The 22,539-nt window shown below is 41.6% G+C and overlaps 1 protein-coding gene across 1 annotated transcript; it reads left to right on the forward strand.

Moving 5' to 3' along the window:
- Window positions 1-3,671: 3,671 nt before the first annotated feature.
- Window positions 3,672-20,788, forward strand: LOC117560283 (ETS-related transcription factor Elf-2-like). Its single transcript, XM_034237152.1, is given in 10 exon segments — window positions 3,672-3,749; window positions 5,229-5,496; window positions 9,333-9,446; window positions 14,530-14,712; window positions 14,931-15,017; window positions 15,594-15,789; window positions 16,903-17,313; window positions 17,408-17,579; window positions 18,881-19,186; window positions 19,188-20,788. Coding segments are annotated over 10 exon segments (2,079 nt in total). The 3' UTR covers window positions 19,452-20,788.
- The last annotated feature ends 1,751 nt before the right edge of the window (window positions 20,789-22,539 follow it).

Below are 22,539 nucleotides of genomic sequence, written 5' to 3' on the forward strand. Positions count from 1 at the left end.
CTTATTGTCATTCAATGCGTGTTGTTTTTTTAGTGCCAAATCATTCTACCGACCGAGTACACATACACCACAAACAGGTCTGTGCATGCTGTGCCTGTATTTCACTTCATCTCTATGGCTTTCTAATGAAGTTACTTTAATGCTCCGGATACATTACAAAAGCCAAGTGTGTCACAATGTCCAACTGTTCCATGAGCTTACATCACAGCTTCTGTCAGTTAAACAGCAATATAACGACGCGTAGCGCAGCACTGTTTCTGTGCCAGAGATGAAAGGCATAACACAACAGGTGAAATATAAAGTATTCTCACACATTGAGAATAAATGGAGGAGAATAGTTTTGAGAGAATTGATTTAATTTAACATTAGAAAATGAAACTGCTAAAATACATTATCACTCCGTCCTGATTTCCTGGGTCTCTGAAGCACCACATGTCCGTTACATGCCCCTCTGGGAGACCTGTGGATGTTTGACATTAATCATCACCCCTGCATACATACTGCACACCCAAATGAATCTAGCTCTCCAAAGCGACACACAGCTCTGTACATGAGTGTCTGCTCCACGCTGTTGAATAAATAAAGAGAGAGGATTTGCATCCGGTCAGATATCCTGTTGCTCTCGGTAGCGAGGGAACACCAGCACAGCATGGCTCATCTATTATGCAACAGAGCATGGCTTCATACACTCTGTGTTACAGGACGTTGATGGTCAGTAGGTTTATACAAAATGAAAGAGTCCTCTAGATCAGTGGTTCTCAACTGGTCAGGCTTCGGGACCCACTTTTTACTTTGGCAATAAATCGCGACCCACCATTTTGAACCACTCAAATCTATTCAACAAAAAATCGTGCTGTAATATATACGCCTTTCAGCAGTGTAATAGTGAAATACAGTGCATATATCCCTTCACAGAACCAAAGCATTCTGGTACACTCTGAGAAGAAAATAAATACATCTATTACTACCCGACATATTAATAATATTTTCTGCCATTGTTTGTTTTTCACGGGCCTTAAAAAAAAAAGTTTAAAAAAAAACTTTTTTCTCTTCACTCACACATCCGCGACCCACTCGAAACGGATCCGCGACCCACTCGAAACGGATCCGCGACCCACTCGAAACGGATCCACGACCCACTCGAAACGGATCCGCGACCCACTCGAAACGGATCCGCGACCCACTCGAAACGGATCCGCGACCCACTCGAAACGGATCCGCGACCCACTCGAAACGGATCCGCGACCCACTCGAAACGGATCCGCGACCCACTCGAAACGGATCCGCGACCCACTCGAAACGGATCCGTGACCCACTCGAAACGGATCCGCGACCCACTCGAAACGGATCCGTCCGCGACCCACTCGAAACGGATCCGCGACCCACTCGAAACGGATCCGCGTGCCACTCGAAACGGATCCGCGACCCACTCGAAACGGATCCGCGACCCACTCGAAACGGATCCGCGACCCACTCGAAACGGATCCGCGACCCACTCGAATCGGATCCGCGACCCACCAGACAGTTGAGAACCACTGCTCTAGATTGTCATTGATGGATTCTACTTTGAGTTTTGACTATAAAATGTGTCATTACAAATAATGTATGTTTTGATGAGAAAGTTATTGCTAATCCTTCCAAGTGTGGAGATGTGCTGTGGCTGATCAGGAGGTTGTGGATGTTTAAAAAAAAGTGTCATGCTAATTTTCATCCAAAAACATAAAAACACCCAAGTAGAATTATTCAGAAATGTGAAAAAAGTCTTGAGAAATCGCAAAAAAATTCCACTTGGCTTAGGTGGAAAAATTGGTGTATCAATAAGCGCAAAATGTGACATGGAATTTCATAACGATTGATGTCCCCTTACTCACATTAATACATGAAGCGAATACAAATGTGTATATCCATTGAGTTTTCACCATTTCAGGTCACCTGGCTGTCTTCTGATTTCCTAATGTTGTTGCATCTTCTTCTTCTGCGTCGTTATTGTAGGACACAAAACAAAATGCTAATGTTGCATCTATTATTATAATGATTTGTTTACACCGCACACAGGTGTAATTGGTCACTTCCGGCACAGATGTGGTTTAAGGTATTTAGTCCACCTGTGGTGTACTGGGCTTGTGTGAGAAAACAAAGAGGTTGAGCTGGCTGACCTAACTGTAGCAACATAACTTATTGGGAATTTTGTCGCTACAATTATAATGGTTTTCCATCTGAAGAGTTGGCGCCACCTGCTGCTTATCTCCATGAACCAGCTCCTAATAATTGCATAACTGTAGTGGATAGAAACGAGAATAGTCTGCATTTTGAAATATGGTAAACATTTTGATGAACATCCGGCTAGGACGGCTAACATGCAAAGAATTGGAGGAATGGAAACTTCAACTTAGAGGTTCTCCTCAGTAATGGCGTTTGGTCAATAGGAAGCTTACAGTGTGAATTTCAAATCCTGTCTCCTTTGTCACCTCTTCTGACCTCAACAACAACAACAACAACAACAACTTGAAGTTCCCTAACTGACTTGACAGTGGACGTGCCAGTCAGGAACAGGCCATTTTCTTCTAGGGCAAATTGCAGGAAGCACAATATTTGTTGAAGGCTAAATATGTGTAACCAATCATAGCAGACTGGGCTCTAGTCTCAGACAGAAAGGAGGTGCTGCAGCACAGGCTGTATGAGAAAAAACAAACACTTTGTAAGACATGAAAGCATGTAAACATGGCACAAAATACCAATATAAACCTGAAATGTAGCATAATAGGGCCCCTTTAAACAGCATCAATCAGTTTGTGTATATCTGTCTCTGCTTTGCCTCGTATCCTGTCACTGCAGCACAGAACAGGGACTGAGGGTCCTGTGGTTGCTAGCAACAGTTACCATGACTCCAGTCCGCCCTGCCTAGATCTTCCACTGGACACTGTGTGCTAGTTCAAGGGACTGACTTCCTGTCAGTGCATTTCTTCCTGTAACAGCAGACAGGCACTTCCTGTGGACCAAAGCTAGAAGGAAATAGATGGAAGAGATACGGGAGAAGCCGTCTCTTTTTACAAGATCTGAAGTTGGGACAGATGGAGGAAGTTGTAAGGGATTACTCAGGTTGTTGAGTGAGAGCAGTGAAGTTTTGTAAATGTTCCTACAACTCTTTCAGTAGAGCAACCAGATTCACAATACTTTAAAGGAATAGTTTGACAGTTTTTGGGAAATTCTTGTTAGCTTTCTTGCCAAAAGTGAGACAAGGAGATAATACCACTCTCACTTATTTACAGCATTCAGCCCTGGCACGGGAAACAGAGGAAAGATGCTATCTCCAAAGTTAACAAATCAACCTAACAGCACCTTTGACAGCTTACTTATATTGGTGAGAAAGCAGAGGAGCATTATTTTAAAGGGTCAAAGTATTTCTCAGCAGCTCTTGAGGTGGTCAGCGTTTTTTATTATTATGATCAATAACACTAGACAGGTGTGACATATAGTAATAGGAAGACTATCATTATCAAATCATCATCAAACCCACGTTTGCCCAATCTGAATCACAAACTTTATTGTGTTGAGCTAAATGTTGTTTACCAAGTGTGTGTTCTGTCTCCAGGGCCCTCTGCTCTCCAAAGTGGTGCAGCCCAGCAGACAGACGGGGTACTGGGACCGCTGATACCGGAGGAGCATGAGTCATGACCTCAGTGGTGCTGGTCGATAATGGTGGGGCGGTGGTGGAGTATGTCACAGCTGAAGAGGAGGACCCTCAACAGGTGGGTCAGACCAGAGTTATATTCTAAACTAAAACTTACACTATAAATATTGTGCAGCGAGTCGATCATTGACCGTCTTGCTGCACATAATCCCGCTAAGTACACGGCTACATACTAAATAAACTGACAACTGGATTCACAATTTTAAAATCATTGAATTGATTCCAAAAGTATTGCATTGCTTCTGCCGTACCAACGGCTGAACTGGGGCGACAACGACGTAACTTAAAAAGACGGCAGAACTGAACGAGTTTTCCTGGAGCTGTCCTAGTCTGTTCACATTTTCTTTTCCATGACCAGTCTTTGAACACTGTAAAGCACATATGGTGTTCCTGTTAGTTCTACTTCCTGTCTGTCTTCTGCTGATTCTCTGCCATCCAGCACTCTGTCTTTAAACCCCTCACAGCTGACACCGACAACAACAACAATGGCCGATTGTCCTCCAGCTTCCTCTGTACCTCTTCGGAAGACCAGATTCCCAGTAGGTAGCTGGTCTCTTCAGTGGACCACTGCTGCTTGTTACGTTTCTCCATCGTTGTGTACAAGCTGGATAATACGCCGGCTTTTTGTTGTTGTTCAGGAGTTGATCCCGCCCCTGCCCCCGCCTCGACGTAAGCGTGACGTATGTGGTGCTTTTGCTCTGGCCGGACAATTTTTTGGTGCTCGAAATGAACCGGATTCCGGAGCTAAGAGGCTGCTCCGCTGCGGTGTGAACAGGAAAACCCGGTGCTTTTCAAGCTCCAGCTCCGAACCGGCCCTGAAACACCGTTGGTGTGAATGACGTATAATTCTCTTGCACTCTTTTTCTGTTCTTTTCTGGGGACAGCAGTTCAATATACAAATGAGTATACAATTGACAGAATAAAAGCAATGTAGACAATAACAAATATTGATTGATAAGAACCAAATCATCAGCTACATTTAAACAAATATATCGACTCAGATGAATACATGATGACTCAGACTTGTGACTCTGACTCGAACTCAGGAAATGACGACTCAACATGGATTCTTCTTGGGTGACTCGGACTCGAGCATAGGTAATGAGGACTCGACTCGAGAAACCTAAAACGTATTGCCTGGTTTTAACACTTATTTAGCAATAATATGTCACTAGAGAGAAAAGGAGATGGCATGATTATCCTTCAACTATCTTCTTATTGAACCACAGAAACTCAGAAGGTGCTACGTTGCAATTGCCCCACAAGCAATCCCAAAACAAAACGACAAAAACGACCATAGAATCAAGTGCAAACTTTTTCCGGAAAACAGAAACTAAATGAGCAGACACACTGGATACTACCTTAAACTGATAGCAAGTCAAAGAAATGTTAATAAACTCAAAGCTACATTTACCTTGGGTCGGACATAAGCAAGAGTTACACTGCAACTGCAGTCACAACAGAATTCTTTCTTCTTTTCTCGCAACTGCCGTATTATCTTGTTTTTATAATGTCTCTTCATACCTTTCCCCTGCAGGAGGGAGAGGGGGAGGGGGACTTGGAGTTGGAAGGAGAGGGAGAAGGCGAGTGTGAAGATGAGGAGGCCTATGAAGAGGTGCAGGACAGAGAGGAGGCTGAGTACTTCCCAGCAGTCATTGTGGAGGAGGTTCCCGGCGCCAGCATGGCTGAGGAGCAGGGCTACTCCGCCCAGGGCTACTCCGCCCAGGTGTTGGTGTACGACGACGAGGTCTACCAGATGCAAGAAGTGGGGGATGAGCAGGAGGTGGAGACAGAAGTAGTGGCAGGTGAGACAGAAATACTCCTGTGTTTAATATCCTTTTGGCACTGTGGGTGGGTTCATCTAATGACTATCATCCAGCCTCTAACACACCCCACTGCCAAACCTTGGTCAATAAGCTTCCTGTTTCGTGCTGAGATATTTGACTCGCAGTTCCCATTTACTTTAAGGGTTGCATATTTTAGAAACCAATTTAGCTTTATAGGAACCCCTACAATTACCATTTGTTTATCAATGAATCACATGCATTTCCAATAAACATTGCTCTGGAGTCAGGACGAGTAGGGCGCCTGCATACCCGTGAGACTCTATGAGAATGATTTTTTAAATAATAATGTTTTAGAGAAAAAGTGCATGTTTTGCAATAAGTAAGCAAATGACTGGATAAATGAGATTCTTATAAATTCAAGTGTCTCTTTAATTTGTTGTGAAACATCACATTTGTGTGCTGTGAGGTCTCTATGTTCACACACTGCCACCTTGTGGGTGTTTTTTGAAAATGAACTATTACATAAACTATTTTGGTGTCCGGTAATCTCTTATTAAAGGTGACCAGTGTCCCTTCTGGTGCACTGTATTCTAAAGTAATACAAGCTGCATTCATTCACTGTCCCACATTTAAATTGTTAAACTGAATTTTCAACAGGATGAAGATATTGTCATCATTATCAGTAAATATTTCTGATCACAGAGTATTCACTTGATACTGTACATATAGTATACTACATATAGTTGACTGTATTGTTAAATCTGGATCCAAATATAAAATGCTGTTTAAAGCAGATGGATGAAGTGGTTACATGCAAAACTAGAAATGTTATAATACTTGGTATCTACCACCAACAATAATAATAATAATAATAATGGGTTATTATAACGCACTTCATATTTGAGTTCAAATCCCGAAGTGCTACAAGCAGTGAGCATGGAACAATATAAAACAGTACACAACACGGTAGAATTGAATAAAAAGCAGTAAAAACAAATAATAAAAAAATAAATAAAAGGGTAGTAATAAATAAAAGAAATGGTCTAGGAAAAGTCTCTATTGGACAGATGGGTTTTGAGGCTATTTTTTAAATTGAGTAGACAACATTCTGCTCAAACAAAGCAACAAACGAGATCTAGGAAATCAGTTATACATATCATTGTTTTGAGCAGAAGTTGATTAGAAGGGCTGTCTTGTTGAAGTTTACTACCTTTATCCGGCAATTTCTTTGTAAACTGCAACCTTGTTCTCTGATATTTCGATTTTTGTTGAGTGAGTTATTTAAATCACAGTACAGCTTTATTTGACGTTGTCACTACGCAATGAGGGAGGGCGAAGGAAGGATTTCCTGTGTCGGCCGCGGAGGGATACCGTACTGCCGCTGTAGTGTGTCTAGTTGAATTCGAAGAGATTTCCCATTAGCGGCGGATTGATCTGAGCTTGTAGCTTCCTATACAATTCAGTGAGGAGTCAATGTGAATCTGCAGCAAGGGGAAAACATGGCGACTTCACAGCATGAGGGGCACGCAAACCAGCTCGATCTGCTCATCAGAGCCGGTAACGTATTTTTATGTACTTGTAAAATCAATCCGGGAGCTAACTTTTACTTGTGGGGTGTGTTTGTAAGCTCGACCGCTGCGCCTCAGTCCGCTCAGTAGTGTGCTAAATAAATGGAGGGCAATCAGGAAGTGATCACCTTGGTTAGCAACCTGCATGGCGTTGCTACACGGTTTACTAAACCCGATTTAAAAGATATGAAAAACTTCCGCAGGGCTTTCCAGTCTGCACAAACCGAACAATGGCTGCACAAAGTGTGTTTTGCATGTAGGAGCAGATTTTTCCCACTGCTGTGTGAGCTTGAATAACGGTCTGCGGGTCGGCTCTGCACAACCAGGAAGTGTAAAGATGTTGTCTTTCCTACGTCTTTGCCACGCTGTCTGAGTCGGAAGGACATGTGGGTTTATTTTCACTAGCATAAATGTGGTGCACACCGTGAAATATCTACTTTGGTGATATGACTGACGAGTGTTGGTGTATTTAATTGTGGTTGTCATAAGTTTGTGGGAATGGTGGGCTGTAACGGTCTTCACACATTTTCCCTTAATAGAAGTCCATCAGTCATGAAAACGTTTTAACCATACTAATTTATTATTGTGAATGTTATGTGTTGGGGGTTCATTTTCCACATTTCTTGTGAAGTTGTTTTCTTTTATTTCTATATAATTGTGGGTTTCCGTTATCGTGGTGTGCAGCTGCTGACTGAAGCGTGGGACGGCCTGCCTCACTCGCTTTATTCTCTAGTTCTTTCTGATGCGGGCGGCTTCAGTCTTCGATCATACATATTTACAAATCTCTTTATTCGTTCGATTTCAATAGCGTTATAACCGTCCCTGATAATGAGCACATAGTGTGAACATTGTGTCGTTTTCACCTCTGTTTTAACATATTTTAAAGTATTTTTGTCCCATCTCGATGGCGGAAGCATTGTGTGTGGAGAGGGCGTGGTATGTTGTTGAATGATTACCCTTTGGTCCAATAGCGTGAAAGCTGCTATATTACGTCAGCACATGTCCAATCAGATTTAACCGTAGGCGGAGTGTCAACCTAATAGTTGGCCAATAGGAGGTAAGGAGGTTGTTGAGTGACAAGAGGATTTGTGAGCTTCTTCGAAGGGAACTGGAGGGAAAGGATGAAGACTGTAAATACGGAAGTCATCAGAGGCCGCACTACTTTTTGTCGGACTTGCTGCTTGGCGCCCCTACACAGTTGAATGGCTTATAAAAGCCTATTTCTTTTCCACATATTAGAGTACTTTTTCTATGTTTTACCTACACACAATGCACATTAATTATACGCATATCTATGTGATTAATTTCTTAATATTGAATAACTAATGATAAATCAAAATACTAACATTTGGGACGACTAACTAATGGCCGAAGTGTCTATTTGTGGTTGTTTAGGTCAAGCAAAGCTGCAGCTCTTTGACATCACACCTTTTAGTGGTCTTGTAAAAGTATGGCTGCCTGTTTTCAAGGGCAGCTGAGCTCAGTAAGCTATAGGGTCTCTGCTGTGATGGCCACCAATATGTCCTGTTTGTTTCTGAAAGGAATTGAAATCTAAAGATAGCCCATGTCTCCCCTATGCTGTGTCGGTTGCCTCACTGAGATAGCCAAACATGGACAGGGCAGGGTGTAACGGGATCTTGTGTTTCCCACTAGTGATTGACACCGACAGCAGGTGCCCTACGTGGCAACTCACCATTAGCTTCAGGATGATTTTTAAACTAGATTGTGTCTTTAAAATGCCATATTTTAGATAGTTAATAAGGATGATATAACTCCTGTCACTCAATATCCAGAACCAATCCTGGTATCTTGCCACCTCCAAAAAAGATTGAACGTGCCATGTAAAAACTGTTAACTTGTTTCACAAAGGAAGAGCCAAATTCATGAACACATTTCCCACTGTGAACTTTGACCTTTAAAAGCATATGATGCTTGGATCAGATCAGTATTTGTTGTCAACTAAAATTGCCATCAATTTTGGGAATTTATTTATTTCACTAGGAGGCGCCATATAGTTGCATTTTGTATGCTGCACTGTTTAAATACTGGGATAATTCATTAATTTGCTAGTAATTTTAAGGAAGTTATTATGTAAACTATTATTCTGTAAACGATGGCTAAGGTATGTGAAAGAAAGCTGGTGTAGTTTCCTTGAGCAGGACAGAGACTTTTACCGTGGGGATAATTAAAGAGCAACTTATATATTTAGCTTAGACAGGCTCCACTGTGTTCAAATATTATTTTGTTTAACTATTTGCTAATTGATTCTGTACGTTTGTGTTTCAGTGGAGGCTTCTGTCCATGGAAACCATGTGTACTGCTCTGACAAGACCATCGAGGCTGCAGAGGCTCTGCTCCGCATGGACTCACCTTCCAGCATCAGAGGAGACCGTAGCCCAGGTAACACACACTAACTCATCTAACACTTCACAACCAAAATGTAGAAATAATTATAGTTGTCATTTTTTGTTTTGATCCAACATGATTGTGTTGTCAAATAATAATTGTTGGGGTTTGTTATCTTTTCTGTAGTTTGTACTTGCAGAAAGTAATGTATTCTATCTCAAATATGTTTCAAATTTCCCAAAAATAGTTTTGAGGAGATCTCACAGAGGTTTAACACAATATCTGCTTTTGTTGGACACTATATTGTCCCTGCAGTATTTAGGCGCTTTCCAGGGCTGAACGATATACCGTGTCATGGCGATAACCGCGATATGCGCATGCGCGGTAGTCACACCGCAGGGATGTGCGGTTTTATTCATTTAAAAAAAAAAAAATGCTAACGCACTTAAGCACAGAATTCAAAATAAAGATACCCTTATTACTTATCGAAACTGCACATACAATATATCCGATTAAAGCTGAGACTCCACAGATTATTTAAGTATAGTATCTAAGCGATCCGATCTCGCGACAGGGGAAGCAAACACAGACATCACAACACGTACCTTTACGGAGCTTTTACGGGAGATCGTCTCACCGTAGCTGTCAATCTGATCAAAACACGTGTTCAATGGCATTAAAACGCGAAAAAACGTGAATGAATCGGTTAATCCATAGGTTAATAATGTATCTGTGGCTTTGAAGCAATTGTTTATAATCCATAATTCCATTTTTATGTAAAAATCGGAGCACAAAAGTTAGCTGCTAATTAGGGGTGTAACGGTTCACAGAAGTCACGGTTCGGTTCATACCTCGGTTTGGGGGTCACGGTTCGGTACAACAAGGAAAAGCAAAAAAAAGTCCCAAATGCATACATTTTTTTTGCTGTTATTTATTTTTAACAGTAGTGCAAGTTTTGGTATGAAAATAAGGAACTCTAACATTTGGAATCATTAACTGTATTACACAGTTAAAAACAAACCACAAACAGTAACACACACACTCAGATGGCCATATTATTTATAATGGCTGATATCAAACAAAAAGGTTAAATAAGCTGTACAACTAAAAAGAATGTCTAAATAATAAGAAAGTGTTTCAATCACAATCAATAAAAGGCAATATAGAACTGTATAACATCTCCTGATGTCAAAATATAAAATAAATACAATGATAAATATAAAACAAAAATATAATCTGTACCTTTAGGAGCAATGTCTAACATGTGTAATTAACTTGTGAGTGTGTGAGGCCATTATGCCTAAATAAAGGTACTCAAGCTTTACTCTATTTTCAAGTTGTCCTTCAAAAAGATGAGTTTGTCTATGTTGTCAGTAGTGAGGGCAGATCTGTTGGCGGTAACTATGTCACCTGCCGGCGAGAAAACCCTCTCGCTGGGGACTGAGACTGACTCGGATGTGATTGAGCATGTTTGACGTGTTACCACTAGCATACCGCACCGCTGTCGAACAACGCCGACACACCGTCCTCGTCCGATCCACAACTCGCACCCCATCATTGTTGTAGTCCACAGGGAACCCGAAATGTTCCCACACTTCTGATTTAAAAGAAGCAGGTGGGTCTTCTAGCTCCTGTGTGTTGTGTGAAGTGAACTCGCCGTAGCTACTAACTTTTCTTCTTCATGTATTGTGTTCGTTTTGTTGTGTTTTGTTCTTGTTCTTCATTTGTTATTTACGGGCAGCTGGCTTTTAGGCGCAATACCGCCCCCTGGATTATATATAGTGTAATACTGCCCTGAGTGACAGACTTTTTCCCCACTCGTAAAAAAAGGCGTATTCGCCGTGTGACTGCATGTGCCGAACCGTGTCGTCCGAACCGCGACGGTACGGGACGAATACCCCCCTACTGCTAATGGTAGCCACCAGAGTGTATGCAGCTTCCGGTTTTGGCTACGTGTCACTCCTTATTTGGTAATGTGTGTGTATTAGACTGCCGCATAGCCAAGACCGGAAGCAGCAGCCACTCTGGTGGCTACCATTAGCAGCTAACTTTTGCTCTGCGATTTTTACATAAAAATGGAATTATGGATTATAAATGAAATAATTTTGTATACAGAGACGTTAAAAATCTATGGATTAACCGATTCAGCCGCGTTTTTTTCTCGTTTTAATGCCATTGAACACGTCTTTTGATCAGATTGACAGCTACGGTGAGACGATCTCCCCTAGAAGCTCCGTAAAGGTATGTGTTGTGATGTCTGTGTTTGCTTCCCCTGTCGCAAGTTCGGATGACTCAGTGATGATACTATATACCTAAATAATCTGTGGAACCTCAGCTTTAATCGGATATCTTGTATGTGCAGCTACGATAAGTAATAAGGGTACTTTTATCTTGAGTTTTGTGCCAAAGTCCGTTAGCATTTTTCGCTCAGGGGTCATTTAGAATGCTTCTTATGAGACTTGTGTTTTGTTTTGGTAAAAATGGTTTGTATCGTCAGTTAGCTGAGATTATTTCCGTTAATCTGGTATAACACATTAATAGGTTCTTAAATATTAAGATCCCCTGAGACACAGTGTCGTGAAAAAAAAAGTAAAGTACCCGCCGGGACCTTGGGGCTTAACAGGTTAAAAAAAACGTAATGTATACCGCAGGGGGGGGAAAAACCGCAATGTCAGTTTTTTTCAATATCGTACAGCCCTAGCGCTTTCACACTGGAGTACTTTTCCCAGGAATAGTTCCGATAGTTCCTGGGATTTTGCGTTCACACCAAAAAGATCTGGAACTAGAACTTTTTTTTGCAAACATTTTCAGTCTTTCCTGGGGAGAAAAAGGTTCCAATTTCTGATTGGCTGGGCGAATTGCAAACCACGCCCCGTAAAACTCAGAAAAGTTTTTGTGAAGCCGCCATTGTATTTTCTGGCATTAGCATTATTAGCATTAGCCCAGCGCACCAACGGAGAGAGACTAATGTATGCAGGGTTTCCCACACATAAAAGGCTTCTCAATTCTCTAATTTCCCCTCCTTGACTCCTATCCTCGACTCCTATCCTCGTATCTTAGTCCCGCCCACAGGAGATGCGAGCGGAGGAGTCGAGGAGAGAGGAGGGGAAGTAGCAGGCGGTTAAAGAAATGAGAAATCCTCTCCTGAGCGGTCATATCACGTCTCCTCTCCATTCCTCCAAACCCCGCCCCCGCCGGAAAATGATGAGTGACAGGCTGATAGTGACCCGATAGAAACTTTATTATTCACCTAATCACTGATTGAGATATGATGAAGCTAACTTAGTCTCATACATTCATGGGATTTATGTAACAGTAAGACAGAGAATAAGTGTGCACCCACATGCACTATTTTAGTTTTGATATGCTGTTGTAAATACTCCTGTTGTCTGCTGTGTTCAGACTCAAGTCATGTGTGTGATGCCACATTCAGGACATTCAGTGTCCTTTTTTAAACAGAAGACCGTTGCTAGAAGCTGCAGCTAGACTGCAGAAGCATTAGTTTTTTGTTTTTGAGGATGGAACAACTTCACACACAGATATAGGGAGGCTAGACCTATACAGTTGATTTATTATGGTCTATAATTTAATATCAAGATGGCTGAACTGTTCAGTGTCAATCCTGTGGAGATGGAGGTTATAAATCTCCAAAATAATGTTCAGCTCAAGTCTCGGCAAAACTCACAACATTTCTGGAGCCCAGAAAACTATAAGAACATTCACCAAGCAGCACTGAACACGTCTGCTTTATTTGGCTCTACAGACCTTTGTGAAGCAGCTTTTTCTGACATGAATGAGATCTAAATACAGAACAAGACTGACTGATGAACATTTAAATGACTCTTAGAGTGAACCTAAGTGGGTACACTCCAGCATACACCTCTATGGTGGACTCCATGCCGTGCCAGTCAAAAAGAGTGAATGCACTTATTTTACCCAGATGCTTGTAAGGTGGTGATTAAGGACATGTATGTGAATTCTCAGTGATGTACTTAACTATGTTGGCCATAATAATATGTGGGACATTTTCGTTTTCTTGGACCGTGATGTGAAGTTAAGATTTGGATAAGCTTTAGGTATTGTAATTTCACACGTGCACAAATTCAACTGATGAGGGAGACAGGAGAGGCTGATTCAGGAGCACGGACACACTCACAACTATAAATGAACCAAAAATAAATAAACAAGTTTCAGTGTTTTTTCATATTGGAAATGGTATGTTATTGGTTATGGCCATGATTTTATGATTATTGAAATGCATACAGTTTTGTTTCATATAGGTGTTTCCATAGATCTAGTCTCTTTATTTCCCCCTCAAAGTGCACCAGATTGATGCATTTCACTCCAAAAAAAATAAACACCCCCTAGAGGATTTGAGGTCCACCCCCACTTAAAATCACATGGATAGGTTCCTAAATACATTTACTTTTTTTTTTTTTAAAATAGTAACCCATGTCTATATGTTTATTTGTGGGTAGTAGATCTAAACTATAGGGCTATCACTATGGGCAGCAACACTGTAAATATTGACAAATAAATCTAGCAAAATGGCACACAAAAAAACTGGTAGTGGCCTGGCTGGGTGTATAATTTCCGGCCTGACTTATTGTCTCGGTCCGGCCCTGGCTGTACCTGTTCGCTCTGCCATCGCGTGAAGGGTCTGCTCACAAGCGACCAACAGAAAGGTTAATCTTAATATTGTTGTTGCACCTCACCTCACCGCCGTGGCTTCAGTAGAAGCTGCTGGGAGTCCCAGCAGCTTCTACTGAAGCCAGTCCCCAACTCCGGGGACTTCCGGCCGGGGACTTCGGGTGGCAGTATACGCCGTGAAGTTGTTTGCAGCCTGCCAGTAAACCCAAAGAAGAAGAAGTGACGTCAGCGGCTTCATTTGCCTAATCCTCCCTCAGGGACTTATTCCGGTGTGAACGCGATCTGTACTTTAGTTCCCGGAACTAAGTATGGCAGAGTACTTGGTGTGAAAGCGCCTATTGAAATTTTTTGCCAGTGAAATAATAATAATAATAATAATAATGCTTCTTGACCTCTTATATGATCATTAATCAAACTGGTATTAAAGCGTCATAATGTTGCCTCAATGCATAATTCTTAGATTCTCCCCATTATATCCTCCAACCAGACTCTTACGTCCGGCCTTGCATCGTCACGCCAGACTTCCTTCACGCTGCCATGCGTCCAGACATGATTACAGAGACAGAGGTGGAGATATCCACGGAGGAGTGCTGCGAGGACGAAGACGAGGAGATGGTCACCCTGCTGGAAGAACCAGAGCCAGGACACGAGCCTGTCAGGAAGAGGAGGGGTAAGACATGTAGAGCTTGTGGTTGAAAAATACTACAAATGTTTGTAAAACAACTTGCCGCTCTGTCACAAGCTAGGCTGCAAACCTCAACCCAAAACATTGAGTTACCCTGTTTGATTATAGTTATTAAGTAGTAGACCTTTGGGTGTATATTCACTAAACAGGGACACCATTTAAGCAAATGATTAAGCCCTATTTCAAATGTTTTCTTGTAACAGCTGGGCGGAAGCCAAAGACACATCAGTCAGCTATATCCAATGGCTCCCTGGACCTCGGCATCAAGAAGAAACCAAGAGAAGGGAAAGGTAACTTACATTTCATTTCTTTACAAGTACAATCATGAGACATTATGGAGATGTGTGAAATGGGACACCCAGATGATCTATGCAAAGCTTTAGAATAAGGGTTCAGAGACTAAACAGAACAATATATCTTACTAGTATTGGAGAGGGTTCATAAACATTACAAGCTTAAAAAAACAACTTTAATTGGTTTGAAATGGATAAGATATAATAAACACAATATATGAAAATGGGAAAATAATGGTATAAATGAAAGAGACCCTCTTATGCTTGTTGGGGGTTTTCCCTTTCCTGTAGTGTGTTCTTGTATAGGTTTCTGTGCCTGTAAATGGTCTCCAAAGAGTACAATCCCAAAGTTCCCTGCATAAAACACACATTTAAACCTGAAAATGAGAATAATATGTCCTCTTTAAATGCAGTTCAGAGTAGAGTAACTTTTCGTATTTTCAAGCTTCAACATATCAACAAATGCTGTTTTAAGCACTGTTTAAGTCAGACACCAGAATGATTTTGCCAGTAGCATTTGTAGAGCACAGATACATTTTGGTTTTCAGTGCATTGAATTAGCTTGCTTTCCAGCAGGAAGCACCACCTACCTCTGGGAGTTCCTGCTGGACCTCCTCCAGGACAAGAACACCTGCCCCCGCTACATCAAGTGGACCCAGAGGGAGAAGGGCATCTTCAAACTGGTGGACTCCAAGGCCGTCTCCAAGCTGTGGGGCAAACACAAGAACAAGCCGGACATGAACTACGAGACCATGGGGCGGGCACTCAGGTGAGCGTGTGTATAAATACTAAAGCTGTAACGTGCTTAAACGATTGGACTTACATTTGCAAATTACTTTAGATACATTTAATTGAAAAAAGCCCAATGAGCTGATTGGCAGACTGCACAATTCAAAGACCAATGTTCAGTTTTATAACGCAGTTTTATGCCACTGCTATAGTATAGTACTAATACAAATAAATAATATTATATTGGTATAATAATGCAAGTACACCTTTTCAAGAGCAATGCACTTTTAAGTTAAAGGTGGGGTAGGTAAGTTTGAGAAACAGACTCGAGATACACTTTTTGTTATATTCCATGGAATGCTCTTAACATCCCGATAGCAATGAATATCTGAAGTGCTTTGACAAAAAATCCATAAAAAAATGTCATCTGTGGAAGCCGGGGCCGGGGCCTACCTGCCTGTCAGCCTTCCATCTGTGAACAAACTTATCTCGTGCCCTCATTGGTCATGTGCGCGTTCCTGTGTGTTGGAGGAGGGGCTCTGTGAGGAAGTGGCAGATTTTCTACGGTTGTGTATTTTCAAATTCTAGCGCACTCGAGCTGGTTTCTCCAAAATGACCTACCCCACCTTTTAAAGGAATGGTGAGACATTTTAATGGGAATGTTTACAAAAAAAACACATTAATAAAAATACATAAAATAAACATAGGATAAGATGCCTGGTAACATACAGGTTAAACTTTTTTGAAACTTTGTGCTGTTTTCCTTTTTAATGTGTTACTCCGCTGTAGAAAGCTATCATGAAACTAAATCTGATTGTTTATAGCAAATGGACTAGATGTGATGACGGAGCAGCTTTCAGATGAATCAATGAAATGAGCTTAAATGCATCTTTGTTTTGGATTGATTAATACATGTTGTATTAATACATGTTGTATTAATCAATCATATCTGTCCACTCCCATGTTTATAATAGTTTTTTTTTTTTTCATGAATTGCGATAAACCACCCTAATTGACTGCAGATTTTTTAAATCTTATATCTTAATGTGATTAATTGTTTTAATGAATTGACGTCCCTAAGAAATATGTAGTTTTACCAGAGCTGTAAGGTGCTGGAATAGACTTGTAACTCCTGATTTCCCCCCCCCCTCAGATATTACTACCAGCGCGGCATCCTGGCCAAGGTGGAGGGCCAGCGGCTGGTGTACCAGTTCAAAGACATGCCCAAAAACATTGTGATCATCGACGACGACAAGGCAGACCTGCCTTCCTCCGAGGACCTGATGGACTCTGAGACCGTCTCCTACGAGCGCGTGCCACCCCCCTCAGACATGCTGCTGCACGCCTCCGAGCTGACGTCCTCCAAGAAGCCCAACATCCTGCGGGGCGCCAACAGGGCCAACGTGGTCCACGCCACTGTCACCACGGGCAACAAGGCCATGACGGGAGGTGCTACAGCCATGGTAACGGGCTTACAGAGGATAGTGTCCATGTCAGGAGCGTCGGACAGGAGTCAGACGCAGCACTCTCACACGGCCATCATCCCCACGGCAACCGGGCCCAGGTGAGACTTCTGCGGAGATATGCTAACGTGCTAATGCTACATCTTCTCCCAGGATTCACTTCTGACTGTGTGCCCCCTTTCCTTTGGTTCACAGGACTGTGCGAGTGGCGATGCAGATGCCTGTAGTCATGACGACATCGATGGGTCAGAAGATCTCCACGGTTGCCGTGCAGCAGCAGACAGGAATGACGGGGCCAGCCGGACACACCACCCTCCTCACCAACTCCTCCGCCCTCGCTGTCGGGAACACCAACTCACAGCAGAAGGTGTGTGGAGAGCATTATATATGTTAATACATTTTGGAAAGAAAATGTAAAGTATTTTTTTATCTATTTGAAATATTCCAACCATCCATCCTTTTTCTGTCGCCCATGTTAAATTACTTTGATTATATTTGAAATAATAATAATAATAAATACATTTAGCCCATATCAACAGTACTATATCATTGGAGAGATATATATACACTGAACAAAAATATAAACGCAACACTTTTGTTTTTGCTCCCATTTTTCATGAGATGAACTCAAAGATCTAAAACATTTTCTATTTACACAAAATAACCATTTCTCTCAAATATTGTTCACAAATCTGAAAAGATCTGTGATAGTGAGCACTTCTCCTTTGCCGAGATAATCCATCCCACCTCACAGGTGTGTAAAAGGCCACTCTGAAATGTTCAGTTTTGCTTTATTGGGGGGGGTCTGGGGGGGGTCCGAAAACCAGTCAGTATCTGGTGTGAGGGTTAGGGTTGGGGTAATGTTGTGAATCGAGTGGCCCATGGTGGTGGTGGGGTTATGGTATGGGCAGGCGTATGTTATGGACGACGAACACAGGCCACTCCATTCACACCCTACCCCTACCCCTCACACCAGATACTGACTGGTTTTCGGACCCCCCCAGACCCCCCCAATAAAGCAAAAATGCACGTTTCAGAGTGGCCTTTTATTGTGGCCAGCCTAAGGCACACCTGTGCAATAATCATGCTGTCTAATCAGCATCTTGATATGCCACACCTGTGAGGTGGGATGGATTATCTCGGCAAAGGAGAAGCGCTCACTATCACAGATTTTTTCAGATTTGTGAACAATATTTGAGAGAAATGGTTATTTTGTGTATATAGAAAATGTTTTAGATCTTTGAGTTCATCTCATGAAAAATGGGAGCAAAAACAAAAGTGTTGCGTTTATATTTTTTTTCAGTGTATATATATATATATATATATTAGGATTTTGAAACTGGCATTGTACTGCATTTTATGTGCTAACATTGTTGGTTTTTAGTATTTTTTCTGTTTAAGACAAGTTAACTAGAAGTGCAAGGAATAGTTGATGGAAAAGTAATCTGCACATTTCTTTTAAATAATTGGTTAATGGTTAGAGTAATTCCTCGTGCAACAATTCTAGAAAATGCTACTTTCAGCCTCTGAATATTTATGATGATGTAATGAAAATGTCCTGCCTATCCCTGTTGAAACCAGATATCACCTTGTACTTTGAGCAACTTTTTGATAGACTCAAGGATTCATCTAGAAGATAAAACATCATGCTGTTTTCTGTTTGTGTAGGTTGTGATCCAGACCATCCCCACCATGGTCCCGGCCACAGCAGAGAACGGGGACAAGATCACCGTCCAACTGGCCAAGATCATCACCATCCCCGCCCACCAGCTAGCTCAGTGCCACCTCCAGACCTCCAGCGGCTCCCACAAGCCCGGCATGGGGGGCCCCCCGGGGGGCCTCAGCCTCCTCGGGAGCCCCCTCACGGTGCGGGCCCTCGGGCCGGTCAGCATGGGCCCGGGGACGCAGGTGATGAGGCTCACCGTGCCGACGCAGGGGCAGCAACAGACTCTGATGGTGTCGCAGGCGGGCAGCGTGGGGGGGGGTGGTGACATTATCGACGTCCAATCACACGATGACGACGCAGCCTCGGATCATAAGCGGCATCTTTAACGGGTCAGAGCTGGTGATCGGAGCGCCGGGGAGCGGGGGCGTCACCATGGAGAAGCTGAAGGCTGCTGGAGTCCACATCCAAGCGCTCGCTGTCCAGCAGAACCACGCCAAGTCGGACGGCGTGGAGATGGTCGTCCAACTGGACACCCCCGACGTGACGATAAAGACTGAAGAGATCGAGTGCTGAAACATTTCAGAGTTACTTTGACGTTGTTTTTACTCTTGTAATAACCAGCAGCCGTCTGAGAGACTTTAAAGACTCCTAAAGGCCAGTTTTTGTTTTTTTTAGAAACGCGTCTTCACCCCCCTCCCCCCAAACTTTACCGATTGCAACCCCCATGACACCTCTCCAAGTGTCTCTGCATCATAGGAACGCACACAGACGTTAAAAGGGACTTGTTGGATAAAAGGTAAACGGGACCAACCTCGATCACTACAACGTATGCCTTTCCAAACGGATCGCCGTCACTGACTGCAATTGGGAACCTTGAAAATAAGTAGAAACACTACATATGGAGGCAAATAATTACCGCTAACCAAAATGTGAACTTTAAAATCACAGTAAAACGCAGTGAGGGGTGTAATAAAACCTTTGTGGAGACCATGTGTTTATACTTCTGCCTCTACTGATGTTGAACAACCAGCAAACTTCCTTTTTCGTTTTGTTAAATGCTTCTATCACTGCAGAAGTGTGGGTGGTGCTACTATTGCTAACAGCGAGACAGAAGGCAGAGCTGCGATGAGCTCTAAGAAGGAACAATATCAGACAAAGTGGTCATGTATGTACATATTTAAATATATATCTACTATATTCAGTTTACGGAGCTAAAGTTAACAGAACCGCCGCCTTAGATTTAAATGTTTTCTTTTTCATTTAACGTCTGAACAATAAGCTGTTTTTTGTGTGTTTTGATACCTTGTACCAAGCACAGTATTATTCAAACTAAGAAGAACTAGTATTTGTATTAATATTAGTTCTGTCACTATCAGGCTGTTACACGCATAACATATTGGTTGAAACGACATGTTGTCCTCCAGCGTCTAGGGAAATCTCTAGACTTGAATTTCACATTTATTCGACAAAAGCATCTCGGATATTTCTAAAAACATGTTGACAAATGTTTCATCTTTTTACAAACCTTACTATCTGGCTGCACGGAAATGCGACTCAGTGCTGATGCATGATGCCATGCCTTTTAAAAAGATCACCCAAAAAGTATCAAAATAATGATTAAAGACAGACATTGGAAATCAAAATGATATGTAAAATCTGTATATAGGAAACCACTGTGGATCCCAGGTCACTTAAAACAGGGTCAATTTGCCAGCACACTTTTTTTACTGCCCTTTTTGGCCCCGCCCCTAAATTTCATTTTTATTTGTGTGTACAGAGAGAAAGCTGTTTGTTCAGACTGAACTGTTTGTATATTCAACATTTGAAGTATATTCTATTTTGTTGTACTCTTGTTTCAAAGTGTATTAAAGTAGATTTTACTGAAATATAAAAAGACATTTGAAACCTAACTCCAGTTGTTTCCATTGTGGTGTTATTCATTTATTACATGTCACTTGTTAGACGCTTTTATCCAAAGCGACTTACATAGTACTGTGGACAATCCCCACAGGAGCAATTTGGGGTGCAGTGTCTCAGGGACACAAGGACATGCTGACTGCAGTGGGGTTTGAACCTGTGATTTATTATTTTTTTCATTATGTGTGTGTGTGTGCTTTTGATCTACACAGGGTAAAGTCATCCATCCCTGTAAATATCAACAATAGTTTAAAGAGGCCCTATTATCCTATTGGGGGTTTCCCTTTCCTGTAGTGTGTGATATGTTTGTGTGCATGTAAATGGTTTGCAAAGGCTAACATTCCCAAGTTCCCTCCAGAGGGACTTTCTCTCCAGAACAAACTTGGTATTGGAAATGGATTGAAAAGGCCTTTAAATTTGCGGGATTAAAAGTATGAATCTGCGTTATTTTAAGTTGAGCACACAGTTGTGGTCAAAAGTTGAAATGCAAATGTTAGAAAAAAACAACTCTTTTTAAATCAGTTTACAAATAATTCCTTAACTCTTGTTGCTGTAACTTTGACACAAACATTTATGAATTGTTTTTCTTCTAGGAATATGATATGGCTGTTCTTAACATGTCCATCATATACATTACTCAATGTTAATATTTTGATTGCATTTCCACCATACACATGGTTCTGGTTAAATACAAATCCTCTTGACAGAATTAGTGCAGTTCAACTGAATTTGTCCGCTTCATGACTGACATACTCGTCAGCATAGTTCAAAAGTTAAAGTCAGGACTTTTGGAAGGCCATTTAATTCTAAAACCTTTTTACTTTTAAAGGCTATTCTGTGAATGTGCAGGTTCATGTTTGTATTATGTGCTTCTACTGTGACATGTTATCATGCTTTAATGTTCAAAAAGCACTTTATTTTCCCTCATACTGCCTGTGTTGCCCAGTCTGCTCTGATTGGTTAGCTTGCCGGCTCTAATGTTATTGGTCAACTGCTAGAGATGTCCCACCCCTTAGCCTATCACGTGCTAGTGTTACATTGTGGTGTCGTATTGTTATGGAAGTAAACAAAGGATCATAATGGCGTTTCAGGCAGGGGGGGGGGGGGGGGGAGTGTGTGGGAGAGAAACTCCCTCTGGGGGGAACTTTGGGATTTCAGCCTTTGCAGACCATTTACATGGTAAACCTATATTACACAATTCAGGAAAGGGAAACCCAAAAAGCACAATTGGGCCTCTTTAAAATATATGTAATAGTACAGTAAGTATGTGATCCAATCATTCCATTTAAAAAAGTAACATATTCTTAACTTAACTTTATGTAAACCTTATACCACACCTGTACAGTATAATATCTAAACTGATAAAAGTAAAAGAACAGTGTGGAAGTGACATTTCTGAAAATGTGTTATACTGTGTCGTCTACAATATGTAGTTTTAAAAAAATATTTATCGACATGTCGTTTTTTCTGATATTTTCTGAACACAATGTTTTTTTTTTAGAAAATGTTGACATACTACATTTTAACATATCTTTGACATTTTATTTTGCATAATTTCGACATACTATTTTGTCGTTGTTTCTGATATTTTCGACATACTGTCGTTTTTTGGCATATTTTGACATACTATACGAGTTGAAAATGATTAGAAACTCAAAACGTGGAGAACTAAAACCTGAACAATCTGCTTTAAGAATCACTGAATGATTGGGCTGAACATCCCTTTCATTACCAACCTACCACG

Source organism: Gymnodraco acuticeps, unplaced genomic scaffold (assembly GCF_902827175.1).
Source record: "Gymnodraco acuticeps unplaced genomic scaffold, fGymAcu1.1, whole genome shotgun sequence".
Classification (NCBI taxonomy): domain Eukaryota; kingdom Metazoa; phylum Chordata; class Actinopteri; order Perciformes; family Bathydraconidae; genus Gymnodraco; species Gymnodraco acuticeps.